Raw genomic sequence first — 26,780 nt, forward strand, 5'->3', positions numbered from 1 at the left:
TTTCTTGCAGTATTCTTCAGTCCTAGCTATAGATTGCACCTAGCATCTTCTACATTCAAAGCACATGCTCTACACACTACAGTACAATCCTGCCATCCTATGATTCTACCTTTAGTATTAGTAGATCTGGGAATTTAGGAATGAGAATCTTGTACCCCATAAAATGTATTCCCACTGCTGTCAGCCCAGGCAAGTATGAGTAATTACCTGGAATGATGGATATTTCATTTAATATAAGGCAGGGAATTTTCAAATTCCCAGTAAACTGCAAGACAAATGACTGAGTAGATCATTATTGGTGTGCATGTCTATATATTTGGTAAGGGTAAAAAAGGACCAGGATGGAAAGAAACTTATTCAACACAATTCATTTATTAACACTTCCTGAATAAATCTGCTTACTTTAAGATCTGCTAATATGGCCTTGTCCAGATAGATGATAGATGGATGATAAATATTAAGGAAAAAGAATTGTTGGATGGAATGTAGGAAAGGACTTCCTTTATGGAATTATGGGATTCCCTGTCTTGGAACTTTACAGCTATACTGTATAGGTAAAATGTTTTTAATTTAACAGGCATACTGTCTGACTTGCCGTATTGCTTAGTCTTAATGGAATGGAATTCTGATTTTTGCCTGCTTTAATTTGTTGTGCTTCACCTCCCCACTTTAAGAATTTGTTATTCAACTATGATTTATACATTAAACCTCGAATTTGTAATTACTTTAAATTATTTGTTTTCTCACAAGAGAAGGTAGAGTACGTATTTATTAAATAAAACAAATATTCCAATATGTGCTACTTCTCACATGTGCATTTATTAGCACAGGACTAGGCAACTCGGCACCCTCTAGACTAGATGGTTTGGATTACAGCAACCACATTATCATCCTTGATGAGGTTAATAGGGGATGGATTTCAAAACATTGGAATGTACCATATTTGCTTTTGCTTACTCTGGGACATGTGGACACTCACTTCTTCTCTGTTAAGCACTCAGAACAGCTGGATAGATTCAGGTGTCTTGAAGCAAAGTGAGAAAAGAACAGTATTTCTCAGACAAGAGATTAGCTAGATCTCTATTTCTGGTTGATTTGCTTCTGCAGTAAGAAGAGTAAAAAAGTAAAAAGTATAAGGAGGCATTTAACAACTGGTAGAGATGGCTAAAGGTTTCACTCTCTAAATATCTTCTATTATTGCACCTGCCATAATAAACCTAAGGAAAATTCATGAAGTTCATATCTATGTACCATAGAAATTTTAAGACTGTGGAATGTATAAAAGCTAAATAATGCTAATATTCTAAATCTTGATTCATGGTATTATGTGCCACAAACTGTTTTTGATTCCTAGCGACCACATAGATAGATTTTCTCCATGACAATCCATCCCTAACCTGGTCTTCCAGGTCTTCCAATGGTGCATTCATCCACCTTCTGCTGGTCATCCTCTTCTATTTCTTTTCACTTTTCCCAGCATTTTCCAAGGCCTTCATAGCTGCTTTACCAAGAGTTAGTCGGTCACATAAGATATTTCTTGACTGCTTGTTCCTTTGCTGTTGACGGTTGATCCTAAAAAGCAGAAATTATTCACCGCCTTCATTGTTCATTGTAAGATTAGTTGTTTTGCCTGTTGTCATTAGTATGGTCTTCTTTATATTTAATTTTAACGCCATTTTTCTCACTGTGCCTATTAACTTTTATCTACTTGATACTTCGTATTTTGGGTTATCAAGATTAGTATCATGAGCATAGAATAGATTATTGAGGCTTCTTCTTCCAGTTTTGAAACCACACTTAATCTTTCAACCCAACTCACCTTAATATAGGAATCATGAAGTACATGCTATCTTAAATCTTGCAGGTCCTAGGTTTGGTTGCTAAATTCACTCATGAATTCACAGAGCCTCCCTAAAACATATGGAGAAGTAAATTAGAATGCCCCCTTTTTTCATTTTGCTGGGTATCCATGTGATGAAGATCTGCTTTTTTTAAAAAAAAAATCAAGCCTAGTACATTCAGAAAATATCTTTCACCGGGAACTACAGAGTTTCACAATGGTTATCTGTAAGCCAGCATTCCCCACTCTGATGAATTCCGGATGTGCAGAAATACAACTTTTATTTCCCCCTGACAGCACAGGTCCTAGACCTCCATTATGCGAGCATTCTCTCCCTCCCTCTTTTAGCAGCAAATGGGGAAATAGCCAGGGGCATGGCCCAGAACCATGGACAGCGCCTTGGCAAGCTGGGGGAGGGGGTGGACACAAATCCAATACTATTGAGAATAGATGATCGGCAGTCAGAGAGAGCTGGTTAATGTTCGATACAGATGGAGACTTCCAACGTAATAAATAAGGAATCTCATTTGGTGCTTAGGCCATTTAGATGTAACGAGTAGCAATTATTATTATTTATTTTCAAGGCTTCAATGGATCTAACTTTTAGTCTCAAAGCCTTTAGTAGCCACAGCAATGTCTGTAACAATCTGGTGTATTTCAAATCGCTAGGCCTAAAACATTTGGGGGGGGGGGAGGAGAGAGAGAGAGGGAAAAGGAGGAAAGGTTTTCTGTCACTTTAAGATCTGGCAGAAACTGACAGGGAGAAATTCTCAGGGGAACACAGCATTAATTTGGGACTTGTGCACAGCAAATTGCCTTGGGCATTCGTTAGCAGAGGCCTTTGCTCCTAGCTGGCTGTACCGGGAGAGGCGGCTGGCTGGTGTCATGACCTTGGTGTGTTAGCAGGCCTTGCGGTTCATGGCACATGCAGCTGGGGGTGATTAAGCTGAGCGGGGTGCACCAGGCAGGGGCAAGGGGGCCCTCCTAACTGAATGTAACCCAGATGTCTGTGAATAGAGGAGGAAGGTAAGGAGTTTGTCCACTGGGTGTTGCTAACTGATATCTCGGGAGGGAGGGAAGAAGTGCCTCCTTCTCACACTCAGCCTATTTGTATAACAACAGGATTCAATCCCAATCGCTCTTCTTGTCCGCACATCTGCCTTGATTGAAAGGATTCTCTATTCTTCCTCCTGGCCATTTGTTCTATGCCAAGAGAATGTGAGGAATCTCCTGTCTGCAGCATCTGGTCCTAAAGGTTTCCTCCTCTGATTTTTCCCAGCTTGGCTTATACACGAGGCATCTTATCTTGGGATCTCTACGCGGGGATGATAACCATCATGGCTGGGCTTTGGATGAGAGTTTTCCTCGCTCATTTTGTTTGCTGAGAATGCGTTAAGAGCTTTTAATGTTTGCAAATTTTGTTTTATTTATTCTGCTTCTCTAGTAAAGATTGCCTGGATTTGTAGTGCAAATTGCTTCTCTGGTAAAGGGAACTTCAGAAGACTCTAGTAAAGACCGCCTTTATTGGTGGTCTGTATTCATGGTTGCGATACATAAATAGATAGCGGAAGAAAATTTAAATGTGACATGGATTAGCAAGAGATCGGGTTCAATCAGAACAATCCAGACCACCTAAGGAGAAGGGACTACTATACTGCTAAGTAGATCGCAGATCAAGAAATGACAGTAATTTTGTTAATATTCTTAAGGTTATGCCAAGAAGCCTTTCATGCAGTGACATTTCAATACCATATTAAAAAAGACATTCAAAAGGAGAAAAAGATTAAACTATGTATTTGATGATATATATGCAGCAGATTGTTCGAAGAATAGTCTCTAGTCTAAAACATTGTCTTTTTGTTTCCAATCAACAAATAATATCTGGTCATTTAAAAATCTGCCTTAAAGTGTTGAGAATAGGTACTGCTGGAGAAAGGGCAGGACAGCATAGAAAGCAATGACTATTTAATATATACTTTATACTTGATTAATTTTTCAGTACTTTTGTCCTTGATATAGTCGGTTACATAGAAACATAGAAGACTGACAGCAGAAAAAGACCTCATGGTCCATCTAGTCTGCCCTTATACCATTTCCTGTATTTTATCTTAGGATGGATATATGTTTATCCCAGGCATGTTTAAATTCAGTTACTGTGGATTTACCAACCATGTCTGCTGGAGATTTGTTCCAAGGATCTACTACTCTTTCAGTAAAATAATATTTTCTCATGTTGCTTTTGATCTTTCCCCCAACTAACTTCAGATTGTGTCCCTTTGTTCTTGTGTTCACTTTCCTATTAAAAACACTTCCCTCCTGAACCTTATTTAATCCTTTAACATATTTAAATGTTTTGATCATGTCCCCCCTTTTTCTTCTGTTCTCCAGACTATACAGATTGAATTCATTAAGTCTTTCCTGATACGTTTTATGCTTAAGACCTTCCACCATTCTTGTAGCCCATCTTTGGACCCGTTCAATTTTGTCAATATCTTTTTGGAGGTGAGATCTCCAGAACTGAACACAGTATTCCAAATGTGGTCTCACCAGCGCTCTATATAGCGGGATCACAATCTCCCTCCTCCTGCTTGTTATACCTCTAGCTATGCTGCCAAGCATCCTACTTGCTTTTCCTACCACCCGACCACACTGCTCACCCATTTTGACACTGTCAGAAATCACTGCCACTAAATCCTTCTCTTCTGAAGTTTTTGCTAATACAGAACTGCCAATACAATACTCAGATTACGGATTCCTTTTCCCCAAGTACATTATTTTACATTTGGAAACATTAAACTGCAGTTTCCATTGCTTTGACCATTTATCTAGTAAAGCTAAATCATTTACCACATTACAGACGCCTCCAGGAATATCAACCCTATTGCACACTTTAGAGTCATCGGCAAATAGGCAAACCTTCCCTACCAAACCTTCCCCTATGTCACTCACAAACATATTAAAAAGAATAGGACCCAGAACAGACCCTTGTGGCACACCGCTTGTAACCTGTCTCTGCTCAGAATACTCGCCATTAACAATAACTCTCTGATGTCTATGCTTCAGCTAGCTGCAAATCCACTGAACTATCCAGGGATTAAGTCCAATCTTCACTAATTTATCTATCAGCTCTTTATGTGGAACCATATCAAAGGCTTTGCTGAAGTCCAGATAGGCAATATCCACGGCACCACCTTCATTTATTTATTTATTACTTAGATTTGTATGCTGCCCCTCTCCGAAGACTCGGGGCGGCTCACAACACGTGGAAACAAATCATAAATAATTTGACAAATTTAAAAATATTTAAAGATTTAAAACAGACCCCATATACTAACAGACATACACACAAGCATACCATATATAAATTAAACATGCCCAGGGGGAGCTGTTTCAGTTCCCCCATGCCTGACGGCAAAGGTGGGTTTTAAGGAGTTTACGGAAGGCAGGAAGAGTAGGGGCAGTTCTAATCTCCGGGGGGAGTTGGTTCCACTCGGGAGGGCCGGTGCCGCCACAGAGAAGGCTCTTCCCCTGGGGCCCGCCAACCGACATTGTTTAGTTGACGGGACCCGGAGAAGGCCCACTCTGTGGGACCTAATCGGTCGCTGGGATTCGTGCGGCAGGAGGCGGTCTCGGAGATATTCTGGTCCAGTGCCATGAAGGGCTTTAAAGGTCATAACCAACACTTTGAATTGTGACCGGAAACTGATCGGCAGCCAATGCAGACTGCGGAGTGATGGTGAAACATGGGCATACCTAGGTAAGCCCATGACTGCTCTCGCAGCTGCATTCTGCACGATCTGAAGTTTCCGAACACTTTTCAAAGGTAGCCCCATGTAGAGAGCATTACAGTAGTCGAACCTCGAGGTGATGAGGGCATGAGTGACTGTGAGCAATGAGTCCCGGTCCAGATAGGGCCGCAACTGGTGCACCAGGCGAACCTGGGCAAACGCCCCCCTCGCCACAGCTGAGAGATGTTTTTCTAATGTGAGCTGTGGATCGAGGAGGATGCCCAAGTTGCGGACCCTCTCTGAGGGGGTCAATAATTCCCCCCCCAGGGTAATGGACGGACAGATAGGATTGTCCTTGGGAGGCAAAACCCACAGCCACTCTGTCTTATCCGGGTTGAGCTTGAGTCTGTTGACACCCATCCAGGCCCCAACAGCCTCCAGGCACCGGCACATCGCTTCCACCGCTTCGTTGACTGGGCATGGGGTGGAGATGTAAAGCTGGGTATCATCTGCATATTGATCATCCAACACCTTTGTGACATAGTCAAAGAAATCAATGAGATTAGTCTGACATGATTTGCCTTCAGTAAAGCCATGCTGATTTGGGTCCAATAAGTTATTGGTTTTTTAGGTGCTGATTTATCCTCTTTTTGAGTAGAGTCTCCATCATTTTAACTATAACTGATGTCAAGCTAACTGGCCTGTAGTTACCAGCTTCTTCTCTACTGCCCTTCTTGTGGATAGGCACAACACTGGCCATTCTCCAATCCTCAGGAACATCTCCTGTTAACAGGGATTGGTTAAACAAATCAGTCTTTGGGGGGGGGGGGTAGCAATGACAAATCTGAGTTGTTTAAGAACTCTGGGGTGGATGCCATCTGGACCCATTGCCTTATTTATCTTTAATCGTTCAAGTTCTTCTAAGACAGAGGTCCCCAACCGCCGGTCCGCGGACCGGGACCGGGCCGTTGGGGTTTTCCAGCCGGTCCGCGGCGTCGGAGACCCAAAGCCCATGTGGAGGAAGACGGAGCCAAGCGGGGCCACCCGGAGACCTTTTCCCGTCTTCTTCTCCTCGCTCGCTCCCCTCATAGCCAGCAGCCCCGCTCGCGGGGGGATGCCCGTTCGTAGCTACCAGCCCGCCAAGCGTCGAGGGGGCTTCCGAGGCTGAAGGGAAGAGCCGGAATGCCCTTCCCGGGTTTAGATTGCTTGCTGTTGGGGGAAACGGAGGAGGCGGCGGCGGCGGTGGGGCGCGATCGCCTACTTTCTGGAGCGAGGAGAAAAGAACCGCCGCCTCCTCCGTTTTCCCCAACAGCAAGCAATCTAAACCCGGGAAGGGCATTCCGGCTCTTCCCTTCAGCCTCGGAAGCCCCCTCGACGCTTGGCGGGCTGGTAGCTACGAACGGGCATCCCCCCGCGAGCGGGGCTGCTGGCTGTGAGGGGAGCGAGCGAGGAGAAGAAGACGGGAAAAGGTCTCCGGGTGGCCCCGCTTGGCTCCGTCTTCCTCCACGCAGGATGGGCTTTGGGTCTCCGACGCCCTCGCCCGTTCCCTCAGGAGCGATGAGTGGGACGTCTTCTTCTCCTCGCTCGCTCCCCTCATAACCATCCCTCCAGCGTCGAGGGGGCTTCCGAGGCTGAAGGGAAGAGCCGGAATGCCCTTCCCGGGTTTAGATTGCTTGCTGTTGGGGAAAACGGAGGAGGCGGCGGCGGCGGTGGGGCGCGATCGCCTACTTTCTGGAGCGAGGAGAAAAGAACCGCCGCCTCCTCCGTTTTCCCCAACAGCAAGCAATCTAAACCCGGGAAGGGCATTCCGGCTCTTCCCTTCAGCCTCGGAAGCCCCCTCGACGCTGGAGGGATGGTTATGAGGGGAGCGAGCGAGGAGAAGAAGACGTCCCACTCATCGCTCCTGAGGGAACGGGCGAGGGCGTCGGAGACCCAAAGCCCATCCTGCGTGGAGGAAGACGGAGCCAAGCGGGGCCACCCGGAGACCTTTTCCCGTCTTCTTCTCCTCGCTCGCTCCCCTCATAGCCAGCAGCCCCGCTCGCGGGGGGATGCCCGTTCGTAGCTACCAGCCCGCCAAGCGTCGAGGGGGCTTCCGAGGCTGAAGGGAAGAGCCGGAATGCCCTTCCCGGGTTTAGATTGCTTGCTGTTGGGGAAAACGGAGGAGGCGGCGGCGGCGGTGGGGCGCGATCGCCTACTTTCTGGAGCGAGGAGAAAAGAACCGCCGCCTCCTCCGTTTTCCCCAACAGCAAGCAATCTAAACCCGGGAAGGGCATTCCGGCTCTTCCCTTCAGCCTCGGAAGCCCCCTCGACGCTTGGCGGGCTGGTAGCTACGAACGGGCATCCCCCCCGCGAGCGGGGCTGCTGGCTGTGAGGGGAGCGAGCGAGGAGAAGAAGACGGGAAAAGGTCTCCGGGTGGCCCCGCTTGGCTCCGTCTCCCTCCACACAGGATGGGCTTTGGGTCTCCGACGCCCTCGCCCGTTCCCTCAGGAGCGATGAGTGGGACGTCTTCTTCTCCTCGCTCGCTCCCCTCATAACCATCCCTCCAGCGTCGAGGGGGCTTCTGAGGCTGAAGGGAAGCGCCGGAATGCCCTTCCCGCGTTTAGATTGCTTGCCGTTGGGGGAAACGGAGGAGGCGGCGGCGGTGGGGCGCGATCGCCAAGTTTCTGGAGCAGATAGGCTTTGAGTTTTTGGCTGGGGGGGGAGAAGTAGGACCTTCCTAAGTTCCCCCCCCAGTCAAAATCACAAAGCCAGGCAGCCCCCAGCCGCCAAAGGAGCCTCCTCATTCTCCCTGCCCTGTGGAGAAGTGTGGAGGGCTGCGTCACTAAGCTCCACCCCTCCATAACCCCACCCCCATATGACCAAAGCCCCCCCCACCGGGCCGTAGAAAACTCGTCTAACTTAAAGCCGGTCCCTGGTGCTAAAAAGGTTGGGGACCTCTGTTCTAAGACATCGGCTTCTAAGATCACTGGAGCTGAATCCGTACAGCTGGAAGCAATGCTGTATCCATCTATAGTATTATATTGTAAGGTGTCTTTTGAGAAAACTGAACAGAAGTAGCTATTGAAATTGTTGAAATGGTTGATAGTGAGATAGGTGGCATATAAATGTAATTAATAAATAAAAATTATTTACTTATCTAAATCAGCACTAATGATTAATCATTTTCTCCCCATTTTTTTCAAATTACAGAAATTAGACATTGTAAATTATATGATTCATTTAAGGCTAACAGTGAGGTAATGAAATATGAGTTAATAGATATGGGTAAGTTTCTTCAGTAACATGGTGCACAAATTCTGTCTTAAAGCTTAACTTTAGGGATTCTCATCTAATTTTAGGGATTCTTTAAAAGTTTAAGAAACCTATGCTGATACATGTAGTCCTCAGTTAACGACTGCTGTTTAGTGACTGAACTTACAATGGCACTGAAAGAGGAGTGTTATGACCAGTCCTTAAAATTACAACAATCCATAGTATCCCTATTACCACAATTAAATTGCTTTGCAACTGGCACACATTTATGACAGTTATGATGCCCCACAGTCACACGATCACAATTTCAAAGCTGGCGTCTGACAAGCAGTCAATGGAGAAGCCAACAGTAAGACACAAATTGCAGTCACATGATGTCACACATAACAACTTAGGGTGACTTAATGATTGAAGCAATATTTTCAACTGAAATTTAGCAGGGTCACCTGATATTTTATCTAATGACTGCATTGCTTAACTATGGAGTTGTCAATCCCAGTTGAATAGAGGAGAAAGGTAAGGAGTTTAGTGAGGCCTATCTGTATTACACTGCCTTCCAAAGCAAAGATAATATACAACGAATGCTTGCATTATATGGTAGATTAAAAAGTCCTCCTTTCTATGAAAACAGACAGATAAAATTGAAGGACTTGAACTATGAAAAGTCTAATGATAATGTGAAACCTGATCAATATTAATTTCTGTCAAGAAGTACTTAGCAGATGCTTTACTGCAGAACAACAAAAAGCCTGGGAACATTTATATTATTTTATTTCTTAACTGCTGGGAGTATCTAGTAGATCACTCTTTGGAATTGAATGCTTAATCTCTTTTAAGAATATAAATCTTAATTTTGTAAATAATATATTTTATTTACTGAATATCTCAACTTCCAAACAAATTATTCTAAGAATAAAAATGCATGAGGAAACCTCCCCCCACCCCAAATAAATAGAAACATATTAAATCATAATGTTAAAATATTAAAATCCCAAATTTTTTTTAAATTTTTTTTTAAATTTTTTTATTACAAATATATATACACATTTACATACAATATATGTTTTATATTAATACAAGGCTAAATCAGCGCGTAACAAATAAACGAACAAACAAACATGACAAACAAACAAACAAAAATATTCTTAAAAAAAGATCTAATTGCTTATTTAAGTACATTAATAACAATACCTATTCACTTAGCATATTTTATAATATTTGTACTTGTATTCCCTTCTGGAGGTAAGTTTGAATGATTTTTGATTTTAAATTATTTTCTGGTGAAGCATTGTTATTTCCTCAGCGTATACCATTTTCTCTTGTAGGTTGTCACTGTTTTTTTTTAAATCTTTTATTTCTTTCTTATCCGCCTTCTTTTATTCATATTCAATTTCTTTAATGTCATACAGATCTTTTTTTTATAAAAAAGTTTTTTGTATATATGTCTTTTGTATTTTTTTTTTCTATGTAATGAAAAGGATATAAAGTATTGTTAATTTGATTTTTTCTTTTGAATTTTATTTCTTTTCTTAAACCAGTTATAAAGATGTATCCAGGTTTTATCGTGTTCGGAATCTTCTTTATTTTTTAATTTAATTGTTAGTGCGTCAAATTCAGCGCAGTCTAATATTTTTTTAATTATCAAATCGTCTTCAGGTGGTTCGGGTTGCTTCCAATTTTGAGCTATCGTTATTCTAATTGCTGTCAATATATGAATTAATAAGTAATGTTTGTTTTTTTCAATTTTTTGATCTATAATTCCCAGGAGAAAGGCTTCAGGTTTTTTATTTATCTTTATTTGTAAGATCTCTTCTATCCAATTCTGCATTTTGTTCCAGAATTTTTTCATTTTTGGGCAGGTCCACCAAATGTGGTAGTATGTCCCCATTTTTTTGCACCTCCAACATTTTGGGCTTGTTCCTTTATACATTTTGGCTAATGTTGCCGGTGGAAGGTGCCACCTATAATACATTTTGTATATGTTTTCCTTATAGGCTGTAGATTTTGTTAATTTATAGTTCTTGGTCCAAATTGATTCCCACTTATCTAAATTTATGCTATAACCAAAATTTTTGCCCCAACTATGTATACTGTTTTTAACGATGTGTTCTTCCATTTTATAGTGTAGCATATATTTATATATTTTGGAAATCATTTTTTTTTCTTGGCCTAAAATTATCTTATCTAATTCTATCTCTTTTATTTGTATTTCCTTCTTTTTCCCTTCTTGATATTTTGATTTAATTACATTATACGCCCACCAGTCGATTTTGATTCCAATTTCTTCTAATTGTTCCCTAGTTTTTAATTCCCCATTTTTTTCTAATGTTTGATAATGATTTAACATTTTGTTTAGTTCTCTTGAGTTTGGATATACCGTCGCCTCTAAGCTTGAGTACCAAATTTTATCTAAATAAATACGACTTAGTTATTCACTGAAAAGTAAAGAAGCCAGTGCAACAGAGCATTTCATTTTGTCAGGTACATTTAGGATGGGAATATTAAGCTATAGTTTCAGTGATTCCTAAAAAAAATGTTAGCCTATGGTTGATCTTCCAACTGAAGTTTCTACACCATTTTAAAAATAGTCCCACATATAACAGCAATAGCTGAACTGTAATCATAATGCATGTACCATGTCACAGATAACTGATGCCACATCTGTCTGATTTAGGAGTGACTGTAGGTGCCACATTAGATTTCTATGGATGCATGTGCCTTTCGCTACAGCATCATCAGGGAATGTTGAGATAGACAATAGGCCTGTTTTTAAAGGCTATGTTATGTATAAATTTGGTTGACAAAATCAGAAGTGAAGAGGTGATAAGCCTCCTCAGAAAGCCATCAAAACCATAAAAAAGCAAAAGTTAGAATATTTTGGACATATGATGTAACGTAATACGGAATACTTCACTTAATCCTCCAAGATTGAAGGCTAACGAGGTCCAGGCGGAAGAACATCATCGTCATGGCTTCAAAATCTAAGGGACTGGTTTGGACAAAACTCAACAGCACTTTTTTGCGAGGCTGTTGATAAAAATAGGATCGCCAACATGACTGCCATAATCCGATGACCGACATGGCACAAGAAGATGTTAAATCTGCAATATATCTGTCTTACTTCTCAACTTCATCTCTCTCTCTCTCTTTTTCTCTCTTTCCATTCTTTCTTCCTAGGGCCGAGTGAGTGTGACTGGCCCAAATCACCCCGTTGGCGTTGATTGTCATAGCTCAGGACTTTCTGGATACTAGCTTGGTGCTTTTATTCTATTCAAAACAACTATCATCTCTACCATGTTTAGAATTAGCTTCATTTGGTTCATATTTTGATCCAGATCACTGCTGAACCAAGAAAACATTTGTTGTTCCTTGAAGCCAAGTGGCAAGACTAATGGAGCATAGTACCAAGCAGCATGCCAGAGAGACACCTTGTTTCATAACTGAATTTAAATGTGCCTGGGATAAACATATATCCATCCTAAGATAAAATACAGAAAATAGTATAAGGGCAGACTAGATGGACCATGAGGTCTTTTTCTGCCATCAGACTTCTATGTTTCTAACTCTGGATGACCTTTCCCAGAGGTTTTATATAAACCGAAAGCATAAATAAGCTGGAACTCTATAATTCACTGTAACAAGTTAGGTGTTGAACAGAGATTTCCCTTTGCAGTATTTTGGATAGGGCTTGACAGGAAAGACTGGTACTGTGACAGAGAAAAGTCCCCGGGGCTGCAGGAAGAGAATTCAGCCAATAGCATCAAACACTGTCAAGAGTAATAGAGCTGCAGTTTGAATCAGTCCAGAAAGCCAAACTGAAATGCAGAGAAACAATCATTATTATCTCCTTTGCCATCCAGTGTATGTTGATCTGATTCATCTTTTTTCTACTTGTGTTCAAGTTGTAGTGCGTCCTCCTGCTTTGTCACTGTTAACTTTCTACTGTTCTGGCTTTGTGAAGGAAGGAGAGAACTCTAAGCGGCATTATTTGGGGGGGGGGCAGTAGGGACTGCCTCTGTATTCTATAGGTCAGCCAAGGCTTCCGTGGTATTAATAGTTTATTGCCAGCAGATAATACAGGGAATTATTTCACAAACAATTTTAACTGGTCCACCACTTGAAGGATGGCCTGTCTGTTTCTAGACTGAAAAATGCTTGGATTTTCTTTTGACTGAAGCAATAGGCATATTTGGCATGGAAGCCCATCCACGCTGATGCATTCTGGGCAGAGTATTTCAGAATGGAGAGAACAGTGGGGCCATCAGACGCAGTGACTCATGACTAAGAGAAGACAGGAAAAGGGAGGCATTGGCGGTGCACAAGGCATGTGGATGAAGAAGGGAGAGGTGTTCCCATTTTGTCCTGACCTCTTTTGTAAGTTCCTTCCAGATTTAATCTCAGCCAGAATCCAGAACCACCAAAATTTCTGGGTTTCAGAGTGATTGAACTCTTTGCTTTGAGTTGAAACCAAGTTCTCCTGGAATGGGACAACTTGCCATCACCAAGTTAACTCTGCCAACTCACCACAAGACACCTCCACATTGACAACTCACACTGGTGACCAGAGGGAGAATCGGGCGGGGCGGGCGAGCGAGCAAGGAGGTGGGCAGAGCACAGTGCGCGTTGGGGTGGCAGCAGGGAACACATTGGGGCAGAGGGTGGCAGATGGGCAGTCTCATTTTCATACCCTCCTGCACCTATCCTATTTTAGAGAATAGTTACAGTTAGTCCCTAACATACCACCATTCATTTAATGACTGAAGTGATTTATAACCAGTCCTTGCAGTTGCAACAGTTGTGCTAATTCTGCAGTCATATGATCCTAATTTGGGAACGTGATACCCGGCATATATTTATGATGGTTGCAGTGTCTCTGAGTCACATGATGGCAATTTGCAAGCTTCCCAGGAGACTTTCAACAAGCAAAACCATTGGGAGGAACCAGATCCACTTAACATCCGCATGGTTTGCTTAACAACTGCAATGATTTGTTTAACGGCCATAGCAAAAAGTTCATAAAATCAGATGTGATTCACTTAACAACTGCATTATTTAGCGACAGATGTTCCAATTCCAATTCAGCTCTTGCTTTCTAACCAAATCCATCGCCTTGCTTCTTCATGATAATGAAGTTCATAATACTAATTATGGAAAAAAGAGTCTAACCTCTGAGTGCCCAGATTCTGAATGGCTAGTTACTGAGCAAAATCCAGGTTCATTTTGAAATTTCTATCCAGGCTCTAAGCCTCTGGAAATATTTCTTATAGGTCATTTTATGTTCCTTGGAAACAATGTTATTCCTAATCTCAAAACTGCCACATCTGTTTTTGACTTTTGCTTCGATTTATTATGCCTTATGATCTTCCTTGGCTCTTGCAGCATTTGATATTCCTCCCAGGTAAATCAATTTGCTCAGTAAAGGAGAGAGGCCAGGAAACTGTTGCCCTTCTCACTGGGTTTATGACAGCCGCCGGCAGTGCAGAAGCTAAAATGGGGAGAAATTCTGCTCCCGAATTCTAGTTTGACCTTGATTAGGAGATGAGTCTTGAGATTACTCAAAGAGGGAAAGTCTACTGTTATTTTATTTATTTATTTATTTATTTATTCATTCATTCATTCGATTTTTATGCCGCCCTTCTCCTTAGACTCAGGGCGGCTTACAACATGTTAGCAATAGCACTTTTTAACAGAGCCAGCCTATTGCCCCCACAATCCGGCTCCTCATTTTACCCACCTTGGAAGGATGGAAGGCTGAGTCAACCTGGAGCCAGTGATGAGATTTGAACCGCTGACCTACAGATCTACAGTCGGCTTCAGTGGCCTGCAGTACAGCACTCTACCTGCTGCGCCACCCTGGCTCAATTCATTTTAATCCCTAACATTACAGCTATTTGCTGGGGGTGGGCTCTGAAACGGGTGTCTCTGTTGGGGCAGGGGATGAGGAGGGAAATACCCATTTAGGTTTAGAAGTAGCCGTGTGCTCAGTTATTTAGGGAGTTATTTCATGCATTTGATATAGAAAAATCTGGCTCTATCTACACCATTCTGAAGCTGCGCAATGATGGCCAAATATTTTATTTATTGGTAGGAGGCTGCATTTAAAAAAGGAAGGTTAGAGGGGTTAACTTGAGCCTTTGGAGAAGACCTTTCTTCTATTCTACGGGCTAAGCCATGGCTTATTTCAACTGTATTATTCATTCATTCATTCATTCATTCATTCATTCATTCATTCATTCATTCATTCATTCATTCATTCGACTTCTATGCTGCCCAATCCCGAAGGACTCAGGGTGGCTTACAACAATAATAAAAATACAATATAAATAGATACAAAGGGATAAAAAAGAAGTCAAACATTATCTAAAACTAAAATATTATCTAAAACTGAAACCCCATTACAAAGTTATTTAAAAAGGTAGTCACAGTCATACACATGCACACCACTCATGGGGTTGGCCATCAAGGCCCCCAGGCATGCGGATAATTTAACTGGGTTCTGAATTCACACGGTTTTATTTTAGAAGAACCCGTGCCCTTTATTATTATATTTTTCAGTCTGTTACCATTTCTTTTATAGGTGCTATTACTCACTGGGCTAGCATATAGGGCTGAGCAGCAACGCTGTGTGGCTGTTAAACTGACTTTATTAAAAAGGCAATAGAGCATTCAGACCTCTGTGCAAGAAGAGAGACTACAAACAACAGCATGACAAAGGCGTAAGAATGGCACATGACAATATCTGCAAAAATTACTACTTTTTTGCAAGCAGGAACTGATGAGAGCACAAAATAGACCTGTGATGGTGAACCTATGGCACGTGTGACATGCAGCACCCTCTCTTTGGGCATGTGAGCTGTTGCACCAATTCAGCTCTGCTGTGCATGCACCACATGTCTCCCACTGGCCACTGTTTGGGGAGGCAAGGCGCATGTGAGCAGTGAGCACATGCATGGGGAGGGGTGCATGCAGGGACATGTGTGCATGCACAGGGATGTGGCACATGTGGGGGGCTGTACACATGTGTGGGAGGTCGGGGCATGTGTGTAGAAACTGCGCACACATGCTTTGGGCACTCAGTCTGGAAAAGGTTAGCTATTACTGAAATAAACCAAATAACAGAAAATGAAGTAGACAAATTGTTCCGGGACTTTAGAATTTGAACGGACAAGTACCAGACACATAACATGCCAAACTTAACAACTGTAGAGGAGAAAGAGAAAGAAGTCCAGTTAGTGGATGTGACAGTACCTGGAGGCAGCAGAAGAGAAGAGAAAGAATGGGAGAAAATTATAAACACTTGCAAATAGAAATAAAACGACTGTGGCAAAAGCAAGGAAGGGTAGTACCAACAGTAATAGGCAGCTTGGGTGCAATCCCAAAATAATTGGCACATCACTTGAGCACCATCAGCATTGACAAAATCCCTATCAGTCAATTGTAAAAGGCAGCTTTCTTGGAACAGCTTATGTCCTGGAGATGATACCTTTAACCCCATCAAACAACATTTGCCTATGCCAGATCCTTCGGAAGGACTCAATAAGTGGATAAAAATGTCAAATCCAGTCTGCACATCTGGCTGACTGTGTGATGAATTATAACTCAATAGGTGGACAAAAATGTAACATCTGGCTGACTTTGCGAGAAATCGCAATAACAGACTGATAAGGTTTGGAACCTAACAAAGCAGATATGAAGTGGCTTGAAAGAAGAAAGTGTGGATAATTGAAGTGGCAATGCCAGAGGATAGTAGAATAAAAGACAAACATCTGGAAAAGATCAGAAAGTACCAAAATTTGAAAATTGAAAGATTATGGCATAAACCAGCGGTGGTGATTTCAGTTGGCATAGTAGGTGCCATACCAAAGATAATCAATGGCACTTAGAAATTTCTATCTGTCATTGAGAGAGAGGGGGGAAACAATGCATTACAAAATATGGGACAGATGCTATGATTGGCTCGAAAATAAAAGTAAAATTAATGTGTAAATTAATGTAAAAAGAAGTGCTAAAATGTAAAAAAATATGATAAATGTAACTTTAGAATCTAAATAGTTGTAAAATAATGTATTTAACAACAACAACAGAGTTGGAAGGGAGCTTGGAAGTCTTCTAGCTCAACCCCCTGCTTAGGCAGGAAACCCTACACTATTTCACACGAATGGTTACCAAACATTTTCTTAAAAACTTCCAGTGTTGGAGTATTCACAAGCTATTCCACGGATTAATTGTTATGTCAGAACATTTCTCCTTAGTTCTAAGTTGCTTCTCTCCTTGTTCAGCCTCCACCCATTGCTTCTTGTTCTACCCTCAGGTGCTTTGGAGAATAGATTGACTCCTTCTCCTTCCCTGAGATATTGGAACACTGCTTTAATAATACATTTAATAATGTATAATTATTAATAATGTATAAAATGAATAGATGTATTTAAAAATGTTCAAGTATAAAACAATAGCCTTAAAAATGAAGAATCTAGAACTGAGATAGAAAATTCTGATATTGTAAAGCTGTATTAGTGGAATTTTATTTTATTTTAGTTTTTTTGTTTTAATTGGAAAAAAAATCAATAATAATCATTAAAAAAAAGAAGAAATTTCCCTCTGTTAGTTGAAAAAGGCCACGCCACTTGGACCCACATGTTATGACAGATTATGGCATCCTAAATTCTTGGGAAGAACTCAGTGTATATGAAGGCAAAAACCAGTTAAAGTACCAGCAGATGTGACTTCACATTATTGAGAAAAGATAATAATTAATGTTTTAGAAAAAGATAAAAAGCTTATTGTGATATAATTTGATAAACATTATGACTATAAAAAGATGATTAGAAAAGAGCTAAAACTCTCTAATTTAAACAATACAATACAGGAAGTCCTTGACATTGCAATTGAACTCCAAATTTTTGTCATTGAGCGAGACATTTGTTAAATGAGCTTTACCCCACTATATAACCTTTCTTGCCACAGTTGTTAAGCAAATTAGGCTTTCAAATTGAGTTTGCTTGTTGAAAGGTTGCAAAAAGTGACTCCAGGGACATTGTATCCATCATAAATATGAATCATTGCAAACATTTGCATTTTGATTAGATCACCATGGGGATGCTGCAAAGGTCACAAATCTGAAAAAGGGTTATAAGTCACCTTTTTCAGTGCTGTTGTAACTTTGAATGGTTATTAAATAAATTGTTAAGTCAAGGTCTAACTGCATTAGCATCATGCACTCTTGGGGCAGGGGTGGGTTCTACTTACCTTCCCTACAGATTCGGGGTCACGCCGGGAGTGCGCATGTGCCCCCATGACTCTGCACATGTGCAGAAGACTTTGCACATGCGTAGAGCATTATTTTCACATACATTTGGCTCTGGTGGACAGATTTCAAGCTGGAGGACTGGTTCAGGGGCGTGTCCAACCAGCCATCGCTGCTGGTTTGGCGAGTGGGGGGAAATTCCCGCTACCGGTTCTATAGAACCGTTCAGAATTGGCAGGAACCCATCTCTGTTTATCACAGTTAGAGAAGATATTCAGACTGGATTTGGCATTTTTATCCACCTATCAAGTCTTTCCCAAGGATCAGGTCCTTTATCCACGCAGCGACGTTGGCAGACTCTATCTACCAAGGAAAATTCTGCTCCATGAATCCCAGCGACCAGTTAGGTCCCACAGAGTTGGCCTTCTCCAGATCCCGTCAACTAGACAATGTTGCTTGGTGGGACCTAGGGGAAGAGCCTTCTCTGTGGTGGCCCCGGACCGCTGTAATAAGCTCCCCCCAGGGATTCATACTGCCCCCTCTCTCCTCGCCTTCCGTAAGAGTTTAAAGACTCATCTATGCCGTCCGGCTTGGGGATATTAGACTCCAGCCCCCTGGTCGACGAATGACATGTATGTTGTGTTGAGTGGTATGATTTTTTTTTAATAATGGGGTTTTTAGTTTAGATAAACAAACAAACAAATAAAATAGGCAGGGTTATTATGGTTCATTGCAGTCAGCCAGATAGTTAAACTAGATTTAGCATTTCTAACCACTTGTTGTGTCCTTCCCAAAGACCTGGTAACATTATCTTCTGCCTATTACATATTTTATCTTGCTTTTATTTTTTTATATAGAGTATACAAGATTAGCCAGGGATCTCCAACCATGGCAACTTAAAACCTGAAGGACTTCAACTCCCAGAATTCTGCCACTTAATTACCAAGATTGGAGACCCCTGATCTAAGTCACCCTTAATGACAAAGCTGGCTGGGGAATTCTGGGAGCTGAAGTCCTCCAGCCTTAAAGTTGCTAAGGTTGGAGATCTGTAATCTATACCATGCACCCAAATTATTTGATAATCTAAAAAAAACAGACACTGTCTAGAAAATTTCACTCAAACACTCAATTCCTACAAATTAGTTTAATTTTGAACTGATAATATGTAAATGGATTTAGATCTTGATTTCCATTCAACTGCCAGAGAGAGCAATTCACGGAACAGTAGCAAAGGATGTGAGTTTTCCTGTTTGCCCTTCCTTAGAGTGCTTGAAAGTTTTATCCCTGACAGTTCTTGCAGAGAAAGACAGCAACGGGAGAAGAAAACTAAGTTCTACCAACAAGCTCTTCTGCTGAGTTTACATGCAAGCAGGGGTGGGTCCTAACTTACCTCGCTGCCAGTTCATCTCCTGGATAGTGGCACAAAATCTGAAAAAAATCTCCCCCTGGCAACACATGCGCAATCCCAGAAACCTGGCTTCTGCACATGCTCAGAAGAAATTTTTTTTAAAAAAAGATGACGGTGCCCACAGACTGGCACCAACCGAACCGGTGCCATGACGTCATTGTGACATCATCAGCAGGTCACTACCGGTTCGGGCAAACTGGGAGTAACCTTGGAGGTGGGATTCAGCAGGTTCTGACCACTTCTGGAGAACAGGTAGTAGGAATTTTGAGTAGTTCGGAAAACTAGTAAATACCACCTCTGACTGGCCTTGCCCCCATCTATCTTCTGCCTCTTGAGTCCCAGCTGATTGGGAGGAAAAGGGAATTTTGCAGTAACCTTCCCCTGGAGTGGGAGGGGATGGAGATTTTACCGTATCCTTCTTCTGCCATGCCCATAGAACTGGTACTAAAAAAGTTTGAATCCCACCACTGGTTATAAACCTCTTTTCTGAACATGGAAGCGAAATCAAACCTGGGCACTGAATTTAATAGGCAGCACAAGCATTTTAGTGTCTAAAACTCTAGATGTTATTTATTTTATTTTACTCTTTGCCGTTTTTTAATTTTTTCTAACTCTAGCCTTTTTGGCTCCATCTACCAGTGGTGGAACACTCTAAAGTCCCATTTAATGGCTACTAATTCACCAGCGTCCTCTTTATTTCTGTATTACATCGTTTGGAACACGGAAATGGAATATGGAATAAATGATTGGGATATGCGGTAAATGGTTTCTTAATGACTTTTATTTACATAAAATGTACATTTATCTGGAAGATTTTAATATTCCCTGTGCTTCAGGCAAAGCCATGCTGCCAATTAAGAGAAATTTTATTGTTCAACACTCCCTTCATTGCAGGCCCAGCATTAACAGTTTCAATTATGCAATAGCTCTGATCTTTATATGATATCATAATGGGGTTGCAGTAATTGCGCCTTAGACAGAAACGTATCAGGGGTGTGAGAAATGGGATATGAAGAAGGTCTCTTCACTGCTTCTCTTTTTGTCTTTCTCTGCCAGCGGACCCGGTGGTACAGATCGAAGGCAATCCACATTGTTGTTTCTTCAACTTCAGCCCCAAAATCATGTTCACCAAGGTAGTAAAGGCACAGCTCTGGGTGTACCTAAGGCCTGTTCAACACACATCCACGGTTTATCTGCAGATCCTGCGTCTTAAGCCAGTGACAGAAGACGGGAGCCGACATATCCGTATCCGCTCGCTCAAGATTGACCTGAATTCACGCATTGGCCACTGGCAGAGCATTGATTTCAAGCACGTGCTCCAGAACTGGTTCAAGCAGCCTCAGAACAACTGGGGTATTGAGATCAACGCTTTTGATCCCAATGGCAATGACCTGGCCGTGACTTCTCTTGGGCCTGGTGCTGAAGGCCTGGTGGGTAAATGAGAACACTTGCTATCTATCTTCTTTCTTGATGCTAGGCCTGAAAAGGAGCCAGAGGCCCATGGAATATTTTGATTGCCCACCGAGCTCCTATCTGTCAACGTTCTTCAGCCATTGTACTGGGCTGTGAGAATAAACCTGGGGCACAGGAGAAAGAGCTGCAGCCTAGACAACAATCTGATAAATGAAATCTGAGTCCAATGTGGGTGGAGAAAGCATCTCAGAAGGGAGACTCCCTAGTTCATTGAAATGTAAAGGCAAGGGAAGGGAGAAGTTCTTTCAGACTTCCAAGAGTCTGCTATTGTAACCTTATAATAAAGATACTCATGGTTATGGTTTCCTATCTGGACTACTTTGAAGGGCCTAGTTTTAACATTAGGGTAAATAGTACTGCTGGGAGTGTTCCCTAGGGCAGTGTTTCCCAACCTTGGCAACTTGCTGTGAGCCGCCCCGAGTTTTCGAAGAGGGGCGGCATATAAATCCAATAAATCTAATCTAATCTAATCTAACTTGAAGATATCTGGACTTCAACTCCCAAAATTCCCCAGCCAGCAAATGCAAGGGTTCTCATTTACCCACCAGGCCTTCAAATGCTGGCTGGGGAATTTTGGGAGTTGAAGTCCAGATATCTTCAAGTTGTCAAGGTTGGGAAACACTGCCCTAGGGAGTGCTGCCTTTCAGAATCAATACTATCACCGCATAATATAATAATCAAATGCAAGTTGAATGGAAAGTATTTTCCTTTTATCTGTTTCATCTTAACAGTAGGCTTATGAGTCATTCCATGTCAAGTGGACCAGTGGTCCCCACCTTAACATATCAGATTTTGATGAAATTTTAGCACATAGTTTCTTTATGATATAAAACTATGCTGTGCAAAATTTGAGTTCAGAAGACTAAAAAAATTGGGAGTTCTAGGAGACCTTCAAGTAAAGGGTTGCCAAATGCTGAGTCAGCAAAAATGACATTTTGCACCAACTTCCAGAAGCTGTAAACGCGGCAGTTTCAGGTGTGCAGACTTTATAAACTGGCAAAACCCATGTACCTAGTCCTCTTACTTTTTACATTGTTCAGGCTCAAACTTTGTAAAAAAAAACCCTCAAAAATGAATTTACAGCAATCTTCAGGGTGCTGTAGTTTCAAAACTACTTGGCCTTTCAGGTTGATTTTTGGCAGGTATACTAAGTACACAACTTCAATGAGGACTTACAATTTGCAGCACTTTCCTTCAAGTTGTTAAAAAAATATAAGAGTTCAAAGTTGGTATTTAATGAGTTTTTGCCAAATTTTGGCTATCTTTGATGCCCTGTTTGATCCTGTGGCACAGTTTCAAACCTCTTCAATTTAGCACCATTAGAAAGAGAAGATTCTCTTCTTTAATAGTTATCCTACTTAAATATCTATCTCTGTGATTTCTCTTTTTTTGTATGTCCTTTGCAGCATCCGTTCATGGAACTGCGTGTGCTGGAGAACAACAAACGATCCAGAAGGAATCTAGGCTTAGACTGTGATGAGCACTCAACGGAGTCCCGCTGTTGCCGTTACCCCCTGACTGTTGACTTTGAAGCTTTCGGATGGGATTGGATAATTGCCCCAAAGCGGTACAAAGCCAACTATTGTTCAGGCCAGTGTGAATATATGTTCATGCAGAAATATCCCCATACTCACTTGGTGCAGCAAGCCAATCCCCGGGGCTCAGCGGGGCCGTGCTGTACACCCACCAAGATGTCTCCCATCAACATGCTGTATTTCAATGACAAACAGCAGATAATCTACGGCAAAATCCCTGGCATGGTGGTTGACAGGTGTGGATGCTCTTAAACCCCTGGCCTCTCCTGTCCCATTCTTTTTCCTGTTTCCCCTCCCCATCCACCCCCCCCCCTCAGCCCGGATTCTTGCTTTCGATGATGCACCCTGACATTGATGAATCCACTCATTAGCATTTTTAAAACACTTTTGAAAAGAAAAGTAATTGTGGGAAAAGAACAAAACGAACAGAATTGTATCGAAAAAAAATCTCTGAAGCGACAACATGCGCTTGTGCAATAAGCAAAACAGACATTGCATTAATGGAGAGCGGATGAGTTGTCTTGGATCGATACTTCCATCCCTGAGTCAGATCTGAAACAAGCGTTCTTCCTCTCCTCTCCAGGCTCTTTGTTTGATCCAACACTTCTCAAGCTTTACTTTTACCGGCATTCTCTCTCCCCAGTGCCCACCCCCGCCTTTCCTCTCTTGATCTGAGACGTGAAAGTGGTGATAAAGAGAAAAGTCCATAAGGAAAAAAAAAAGAGAGAAGCTGTTCGACCCGTTTACAAAAAACGAAAGCTTCCTTAGGTGGTGATAATATGGAATAAAATGCTGAAGTTATAGAGCTAAGCACGGGGAAGTGGGTGGGGGTGTTTAAAACGGAATATTTTATATGATGAAGATGAATGAAATCTGCCAGCATGAGGGATATGTGCCATCCTGGATTTGGGGTGGGTGGGAGGTGGGGGTGGGTGGGATGATTTTAGAAGTTGAGGATTGCGGAACCTGCCTGCCTTTTGAGAGACTGAATCCCTAAAGAAACGGGAGGCTTCAAAGAAATGAAAACTAGAATTATTTGGAATGCTTTTTACGAGTTGCATGATAGCAAGGAAAAATAATGAGATGGAGGTATAGATGGGGAGCGGGGGTGGGAATTTTATGGAGGAATTATCTAAATGGAGGATAAAATGTTAATTTTAGCTGCCTTGTGTTCACATTCAACTTCTTCTTTTCAATATCTTCATATATAACCTGAGCAACCTTTCTCCAAAAGTCATTATTCTTTAGCTTTTTTTAAAAAAGAAAATGGAAAAACCTAATTCATTTAATTTAAATTACATATTTCCATTCTCAACCCATCTTTGAGATAGTATAAAAAAAAAAATCGCAGAAAGGGTATTGTCCATATGAGGATAAAGAATTTTACTTACAGAATAGAAATCTCTCCAGGCAGGATGAAGTAAAGATAGAAAAATTATTTATCCTGGCAATAGAATCTTTTTTCCTGTGTCACTTTTGCTTAATATTCCAATGAGGAAAATCATATATATGCATGTATATATGATAGAATTGGTAATTTGTCTTTATCCTTTGCAGGACTGAACTAGATCTATCCAGTTACTGTAGTCATGTACAATATTTTTCCCACTGATTTAATATTGACATATCAGTATCTTTGAATAATAGGATGTGTTGCTCTGTACTGTTCCTTTCCCCCCTTCCCAACATTTTAATCCTTTTTAAATTAATTTTAAATGCACTTATATAGATTTTTAATTTCCAACTTTCATTGACTTTCCTTCACCTAACCCAGGGGTAGGTAAAGTTGGCTCTTCTATGACTTGTGGACTTCAACTCCCAGAATTCCTGAGCCAATCATGCTAGCTCAGGAATTCTGGGAGTTGAAACTCACATGTCATAGAAGAGCCAACTTTACCTACCCTGATCTAACCAAATAATATCATCCAATTCTACTTCTTTGTAAAGCAGCAAAACCCAGGTAACATAAGATAATTAAATTAATAGGGAATGCTTTCTAAATAGAATTTTATTGATGCCATAAATTGAGCTAGTTTAGTATTGCAGTTCTGCTTTGAAGAGTTTCTTGAAAATAGACAGAAGACAATTATCCTTCAAGTGACAAAGCATTAGCCTTATAGCAGAATACATTAATTGTAATCTTCAAGTTTGAATAATTCAGATAGGATTTTAAACACAGAAAGTAGAAGCTTTTTGTCAGAATGTCTAGCAAGAAAATTGTTTGGGACCAAGATAACAAATTGCATCTAGATGTTAGCACTTGCTGTTTCCTACTATTAGGATTAATTACATGTCTACATGTCTCAGAATCAAAGAAGGGGGGAGGTAAAGGTTAAAAATTATTAAGACACTAATTATTACTTACATTAGTGAACATGGAGTCAAAGTATTCAAAGGTGGTTTTTCCAGGCAACTGGGTAATGTTGCAACCTGGACCACAAATAAGTGATCCATTATTAGAGGGGTGTGAGTTAGAAAACAAAATGTTGCTGTTTGACAATGACCTGTGTCCAGTCATTCCCTGCTGATTCTGTTGTGCAGGAAACAAAAGTTTAACAAGTTTGGCATAGGAAAAATCCATTATTTTTTCCAATTAGTAGCCAAATTATGAATGAACCACCAAAATATTATTTTCAAAGGTTGAAGCACTTTGGCAGACAGGATGGCATATCTAACAGACTTTGTATGTTTTGGAAGGATCACTTTCTTTTCTTAAGTAGAAGTAAAAAGAAAAAGGCAAAACAATGAATAGCAACATTGCAATGAATCAGCTTTCCCTCTCCTGATTCATTGTCACATTTGGAATGTAGACCAATTCCTTTCTATTTGTGAGGTCAAAGTAAGGATTGTATTAATGGGAGACTTTGCTGTTGTAGTTTTCATAATATTTGTGCAATGAAATTGGAATGAAGACTTTGTAATTACTTAACTGGAAAAGGAAATATGTGACAGGCAAGTGAGAACTAAATAGGCCTTTATTCTTACGGCATCAAACTGGAAAAACACTGGGACTTAGACTGCTCATACCATTGTGGCGTCTTGACTTCCCTTCTGCTATTTGCCTGACAGTATGAAATCAGGATCCCTGTTTCTCCAGAGTTCAACTGTTCCTGCTGCTTTAGAGCTTGTTTCTCTACTTTTGGCTTGGGCTGTCTAGGGAGCTGCTGTGTTGTATGATGCAACCCTTCAGAAATGCCCGTCATAGGTCTGGAACCCAAGTGCTGAGGTGATGGACCGGAGGGGAGTCTGGCAGGTCCAAAGCCAAGAATTTAGTAAAGATTTTCAGCATAGACAATTTTGAGGCAACCAACTAGCTTGCCAGCTGCTCTGTTGTAATCAAACAGCTGAAATATGCCCTTGGAATTTTTCTGAAATCCCTTCCACAAAAGTACTGGTTTTGGATAAGATGGGTATTAGTAAATGGGGAAGAAGAGTCAACCGAGATTGTCAGGAAGAAAGATTATTTTTCTAGTTCTAGCACTTATTGTATATTAAGTTGAGGATCTCGGCACTCAGGTAGATTTCTACATAGACGTCAACTTTGGTTCGTTCGTAGACAAACTCATAGTTTTCATTTCTCTTGAAAGTTCCAGAATAATAAAGCAGCAAAGAAGGCATGGATGGATTCTGGGTTGAGAATATATAAATTTTGAAATTCTGCCCCCCCTGCCCCAAACAGACTCCCACCTCTATTCTCTTGATAGGGAGTTCAATGCTGCTCAAGTTGAGCAGACTCTTAGCACTTCTCATGGGTTAAATCCTAAATCTTAAAAGAAGGGAACAGTCGCTTACCCAAGGTGGCACAGAGAATAAATTCTCCTTCCCCTTTCTGAGCTGTACTGTTTTTCCTCCTCTAGCACTTATAGACTGAAGCGCTTCCCTCTTTTTCAAAGCACTCATCAAACATGCCTTCTCAGCTTCTTAATACTGGCTAAGTTACCCTAACTTATTAATCACAGAAATGGAGAGTTTTAAACACGCAGAGAACAACAGTTCTGCAACTAGTAGCCTATGAGGGCATTTATAGCTGGAATACTTAATTTTACAATAGCTTAGAATCTTTTTTAAAAAAATGGCTAATAGGGTTTTGTTGGGGTGGGGGTGGGTTATATCCCTTATCTGAGTATTTGTTACCTGCATTGGTCGATGTTTAGTCTGCATTCTTGTCATTTATCAGGCCCATACAAAGATTTAGCATCTTTTTGAGAAAGAAATTAAATAGTTTCCTTTGTAAGGTGCTGCCAAATCCCCACATTTGGCCTGCCAGCAGTGTGAATGACAGTTTTAACATTTTAGATAA

At 41.3% G+C, this 26,780-nt stretch overlaps 1 protein-coding gene across 1 annotated transcript in view; it reads left to right on the forward strand.

Moving 5' to 3' along the window:
* GDF11 (growth differentiation factor 11) overlaps positions 1-23,747 on the forward strand; it is a 36,441-nt gene extending 12,694 nt beyond the window's left edge. The window contains exons 2-3 of the mRNA XM_070740403.1: positions 20,529-20,902; positions 22,352-23,747. Of these exons, the coding sequence (XP_070596504.1) occupies positions 20,529-20,902; positions 22,352-22,732 (755 nt within the window). The 3' untranslated portion in view covers positions 22,733-23,747. The remainder of the gene's footprint in view (positions 1-20,528; positions 20,903-22,351) is intronic.
* Positions 23,748-26,780: the final 3,033 nt, after the last annotated feature.

Source organism: Erythrolamprus reginae, chromosome 2, assembly GCF_031021105.1.
Source record: "Erythrolamprus reginae isolate rEryReg1 chromosome 2, rEryReg1.hap1, whole genome shotgun sequence".
Lineage (NCBI taxonomy): Eukaryota > Metazoa > Chordata > Lepidosauria > Squamata > Dipsadidae > Erythrolamprus > Erythrolamprus reginae.